General features: G+C 45.0%; 1 protein-coding gene across 1 annotated transcript in view; it reads left to right on the forward strand.

Annotated features, from left to right (window-relative positions):
• TGFBI (transforming growth factor, beta-induced, 68kDa) overlaps nucleotides 1-5,821 on the forward strand; it is a 17,279-nt gene that overhangs the window by 5,557 nt on the left and 5,901 nt on the right. Inside the window, exons 2-7 of the mRNA XM_009694571.1 lie at nucleotides 1,391-1,455; nucleotides 2,343-2,500; nucleotides 3,564-3,728; nucleotides 4,217-4,363; nucleotides 5,063-5,204; nucleotides 5,311-5,411. Coding sequence (XP_009692873.1) covers nucleotides 1,391-1,455; nucleotides 2,343-2,500; nucleotides 3,564-3,728; nucleotides 4,217-4,363; nucleotides 5,063-5,204; nucleotides 5,311-5,411 — 778 coding nt within the window. The remainder of the gene's footprint in view (nucleotides 1-1,390; nucleotides 1,456-2,342; nucleotides 2,501-3,563; nucleotides 3,729-4,216; nucleotides 4,364-5,062; nucleotides 5,205-5,310; nucleotides 5,412-5,821) is intronic.

Raw genomic sequence — 5,821 nt, forward strand, 5'->3', positions numbered from 1 at the left:
CAACCTCTTTCCCACATGGAATATATAATGTCTAGACAATCAGTCTGGGTTTGCTTTGTAATTCTCTTAGGAAACCGTGACACAGAATTTATTTGCTTCTGTCACAGAAAAGCAGGTATTTGTTTCACTTACTGGCTCTTAATTACCCTGAAGAATTCCCTCTTAAACCCCAGGCATTTCCACTGTTTGTTAACAGTGTTAAAATGATGACAAATATCTGAAGCTTGAGGATTTTCCTTTCTCTTTGAGTGAGTGTGCTGAGGCTCGGCGATACAGCATCCTACTTGTCTCAAATCCAACCGGGAGCACAGAGGAAATGCTTGTCTTTGGGAGGAACACCTATTCCCTCGCTGCCTTAGCCCATCAATCAGATGGCCTTGCTCCTTTCACACCAAGCGTAAGAGCAATAGGTGAAAGCATCCCCTGTGAAAAATAAATGGGCAACTTCTGGTTTGATTTTTTTCCTTTTCCTTTTTCCCCTGTTAATATCAAAACATGTTCCTTCAGACGGCCAGCTTTGAGAATCAGATGACTTTTATTTCCCATTGAGCTGCGGACGGTGGATGCAGCATTCAGGCAGCTCTTGCTTATTTAGGGTCTGCAAATCTGCAAGATGGCCCCAAGTCCCCAGGGTGGGGTCTCTGGCCCCTTTGATTTTACTGGGGGTTAGTGCTTAATGAGAGCAGCAGTTTGCTGGCAGCCAGAAGGAAATACCACACTGAGGATGCTCACAGGGATGTACCCGGTGTTAGCGAAGATGCTTGTCCTGTGGTACTGCCTGGCATGCCCATGGATGCACGTGCCACCACCGTGAAGTTTGTCCTTGCAGGGTTTATCCCAGCACATCCAAGACCAGGGATGCTCCTTCCCCTCCAGGTCTGTCTTGTGGATTTTGCCATAAGTAAGCAAATAATTTCTGGTGGTGGACAAGAATGGAGTGAAGGGGAAACGCTTGGCTGGTTTGGTAAAGCAGCCATGCCGGCGTTGCTGTGTGTTGCCCGAAGACTGATCAGACGTGACAGCGGCAGTCAGCTGGGGAGATCCTCAGATCCCATGGGAAATGTGTCCAAATGAACCGGCACTTGCAGTGTCTTGCATAGGTTATCTGTTGGGATTGTGGCATCGGTTTCCATCCACTGTTTGTACAAAGTCTCCTGGAAAGTGTGGTTTTGAAAAGAAATTGTGTCTGCTTTTATTCTGTGGAGAAATTGGCAACATGCAGTCCTGAAGGAGATAAAAATTGTGGTTTGTCTTTTGTTCAAGTCTATATTTCTAATGAAGAGTCTGCTTAGAAACATCACCAAATATGGATGGACCCAGAACTATAGCAAATAGAGAAAAAGCAGTGAGACGCCGTCAGTTAATCTGCCCTATGCATCTCTTATTTCAGAGTAATCAGTTACGAGTGCTGTCCTGGATATGAAAAAGTTCCTGGAGAAAAAGGCTGCCCAGCTGGTAAAAATATGTTTGACATTTTTTAGACTTCTTAAGATTATACAGCTGCCTAGTAAAGGGAAATGTTAGAAAATTACTCAAAGTGGATTTGATTTTTGCAATTTGTGCACAATATTGCCGTGAACAAGTCAAAAATGGACTCAGCAGAGCACCAGCTGAGTGCCAGATCAACTCCAAAGCATGCAAAATGTTCCAGACAACTTAAAACCTTGGATATAATTAAACTTAATCAAGCATGGGAGGGCCATAGGGAACTACTTATTCCAGCAAGTGATATAGCTGTATTGGAAATGCAACACAAAGGAACGATAGAGTAGCAGACAGCTCTGCCAATCTCCGCTCATTTTTATTTTGGCAAGCATGAGGTTAGCCAAATTGCATTTCGGAGAAAATACAGTTCAGGCGCTGGTGGGGGTTGGGAGGGAATTAACTGGGTTTATTGAAGAAAGACATATTCTGCTTTTGCTTTCTGAACACTTCCTTCCACAAAAGTTTGATGCCGCCCAGTTAACTACATGGGCTGGTGTGGATGGGTCAGTGGAGACCGAGACCAGCGGTGAGCTGCCAGCTCCCAACGTCAAAAGTCTGAGTACAAATAAGGATTGGGTGAAAACAATGAATATCTCTGCTTCCCTAAATTCACATTCATATAAATCCAGAGTAACTCCATTTAAACATGCAGAGATGCAGTAGATCCTGGATTATGCTGCTGTAATTGAGGCCGGAGCTGTCAGGCTATGGTTATTTATTATCTAATTAATGAACAGATACGAGTTCCCTGACGTGCTTCGTTTCCCCAGGCATTCTCACCAGCAGCTCCCCTTTAATTCAGCACAGGGTGGGAAGGATGAACGATGTGTTGTAAACATAACCTTCTCTTCTTTCAGCACTGCCGCTTTCAAACATCTATGAAACCCTGGGAGTTGTTGGGTCTGCCACCACGCAGCTCTACTCTGACCGGTCTAACCTAAGGCCAGATATCGAAGGACCTGGAAGTTTTACAATTTTTGCCCCGAGTAATGAGGCCTGGGCATCCTTGCCTGCTGTAAGATATAATTCCTCTTCTTTCTCCTCTTCCTCTGGCTTTCTCTAGTGGAGATTCAGCTCTGCGAGGGTCTGGATCCAGCCCCATCTGGCAGAATAGACACAGTCCTGATATAGGAGGGACTGTGAATTTCCCAGATGGGAATCACTGTACTGGTCCATGAGCTCCAGAGCTTTGTTCTGGAAAGAGCCCGACACTAGAGAGATGCGGATGCTCTCCACAAGTGGATGTAGAAATCACGTCATTCAGTTTCCCCTGCCTCTTACCATTACAGATTGCATTAAGACCTTCATTTTTTCTTGTTGACCCTAACTTTACCACTCTGGTTGTTCTTAATTTCTACAAGTAGCCAGTTCCAACTGGAGCCTTGGTAAACCTTCAGCCTTCCTGCATCAGAGTGTGCCCATGCCCAATTACATATAAATTTCCTTTACAGTGGTTTTGATTTTCTCACCCTGTGTCTTGTGAAATTTCCCCTGCTGAAATTGTCACTGCTGTCCTGCTGATGCTCCCATCCTAGTGGAGCATCTCTGTGAACAGAGGAGAGTCTCGATTGTACAACCCCTATCCAGTTACATCCCACATTTAAATCACTTGTCTGTAAATATGTAAGAACAACTATTGGGGCAGGGAGGGGACATCTTTTTGTCAATCCCCACTACCAAGCCTCTGTCCCAAACCGGCACCAGCAGAGCCCCTTGCAGGGATGATGCTGTGGGGGAAGGTCTTCTGGTGTATTTGTCCTTGGCCCTGAGTGATGCCTTTTGTTGCCTTACTGCTCATTTCGATGCGGTGATCCCACTCTGGAGCTTGCTGCCATCATCCCTTCATCTGCCAGGGATGAGGGGTGACAGAGCCGCTGTTGTAAGCAAAAAATAAAAGATTTACAAAAGTTAGAGCTCTTAATTTGCACAGATGGTGAAAGGCTAAATACATCACTTAATATTCACGCACACACCCCCGCCCCTTGGAAGCACCCTGGATGCAGCCAGACCTCCTGGCTCTCTCTAACAACTGGTTTAATTGCACTCAGCGCTGAAAAATGAATTTTTCTGATTTTCAGGAAACTCTGGATTCCTTAGTCAGTAATGTTAACATTGAGCTGCTCAACGCCCTCCGCTACCACATGGTGAACAAACGGGTCCTCACGGACGATCTGAAACATGGGACAACACTTAACTCAATGTACCAGGACCTGCCCATCCAGATTCACCACTATCCCAACGGGGTAAGACATTTGTATTAGACCCACCCACAGTGGGCTTGTTTTTCTGCACCTCCTACGCTGTCCTGGGACCTCCAGGACTCTGTAATGCTTAGGTTGACAACTGTTGATTTAGGATACATATTTAGAAGGAGCTCAAAAAGAATATTTATAAGCAGATAGTTTCATCGATGCTATTGCAGGGAACTTGCCCACATTGCTGTATAACAGTATGCTTCCCTAAGTACTGGTTCTTGCATATTTTCTTAGTCATGATGATTCAGGGTAGACAAGACTACTGATTATTTTCAAAGCTCTTTAAACATGAAATGTTTCAAACATTCTTGATAGAGCATGCTCATTCTTTGTGTGTTTTTTTTAGGAAACCACATTTCTGCTCCTGCTGATTCAATATTATAACACTCACTGTGTTTGAAATAGAAAACCAGCAGAGGCTGCTTTACCTTCTTCTTTTAGTGCACATAACACCCTGTGGCTCTCTCCTTCTGCAGATCGTGACCGTGAACTGTGCCAGGCTGTTGAAAGCCGACCACCATGCCACCAACGGAGTGGTTCATGTCATCGACAAAGTCATCGCTACCACTACAAACAGCATTCAGCACATCATCGAGACTGAGGAAAGCCTGGAAACTCTTCGGGTGAGTCCACCCCACGTGTGCTGCAGGGCTCCTTAAAGATGTTCAGTCATCCCACTCCCAGTGAATTGTCATGAAGAGCTTGCGAGTGCCCAGGTGCTGTGACTCAAACGCTGCTGATAAAATCCTTGTACCAATATAGCTCATTTTGCTGTAGGAAGAGAAGTGTTTGATATCAACGCAAGTAGGGTTTTATGAGAATAATTGTCACCCTGCTATTGCTGTCAGTAAAGAGATGCAGACTGAGTCTGTCTCTTCACTCTTCTCTGTGAGTCTTAGCCTTAGGAGATATTAACTGTTCAGATTTGATGAGTGCCAATTTATTTGCCTTGGCATTTGCCAAGTTAAGGAATAACTTCAAAAGCACAGAGGTTTTCAGTTAGCCAGCTGTGGGTTCTGATCTGAATTATTCACTGGAACTACTGTGACCCTTTCCAGGCATATCAGGGTATTCGAACTAGCTCTCAGTCTTGCCAAAAAAGGGCTCTTGTGCTCAAATTTCTGGAACACAAGAGAACCATGGGGCTGGGTCAAATTTATAAGGGACCAAAGTGCTGAAAGAAGCTATTCAGGATTTTTTGCAAGTCCTCTGAAATTATAAAAGCCTTAATAAATCTGGCCCTTAGTGTGTGCCTGGACAAAGTTGCTGACCTTTGTGTTCTGGCTGAATGTGTTTTACCCTCTCTCCTTATTTCTCTGAAGGCTGCTGTGGCTGCTTCTGACCTCAACAGCTTGCTGGAAAGCGAGGGCCAGTACACACTCTTGGCTCCAACCAACGAAGCCTTTGAGAAGATCCCACGAGAAACACTGAACAGGATCCTGGGGGACCCAGAAGCCCTGAGGGGTAAGTGCTTGTCTACTGAGCCCATTGAGGGACTGAAGAGTATTTTTCAGTTCGAAATTCCTTCTCAAGGACATCTGAACAGCTCCTTGATACACTCTGACAACAGCTGCAGTAAACAGATTTGACAGAGTCCAGCTTTTTCAACTGGACAGCCCAGACTTCTTTGGATGTGGATATGGCAGACATGTAGACATGGCAGAGAGAGTGGTATCCAGATACGGAGGAGGGAGCAGAAGCAGCCCCTTCTCTGAGTTCTCCTTTAGCACTTCTGTATGTGATGGTGATTTCCACCAGTCCAGCAAGATACAAGAAAGCTAGTGTCTAATCAATGTGACTTCCCCTGACAAATGAGTGGATTAACCACACACAGCCTTTTGAAGTTGACAAAGGTGTACGCAAATTATTGGTCTTAGGCACTTCATTTCACAGGCTGCCGAATTAAAATCAGCACAATTTAAAATGACCACGTGTCTTTTGGAGTGGAGCCCCATGCGGTACAGTACAGTACAGTACAGGAGGCCCTTGCCATTGAGCAGGATCCCTAAAAGCTGCAATAATTTCATAGTTGATTTTTGCAGCTCACTAAGACACTTGCCTCTCTTACAGATCTGCTGAAC

Source organism: Cariama cristata, unplaced genomic scaffold (assembly GCF_000690535.1).
Source record: "Cariama cristata isolate BGI_N322 unplaced genomic scaffold, ASM69053v1 scaffold6962, whole genome shotgun sequence".
NCBI classification, from domain to species: domain Eukaryota; kingdom Metazoa; phylum Chordata; class Aves; order Cariamiformes; family Cariamidae; genus Cariama; species Cariama cristata.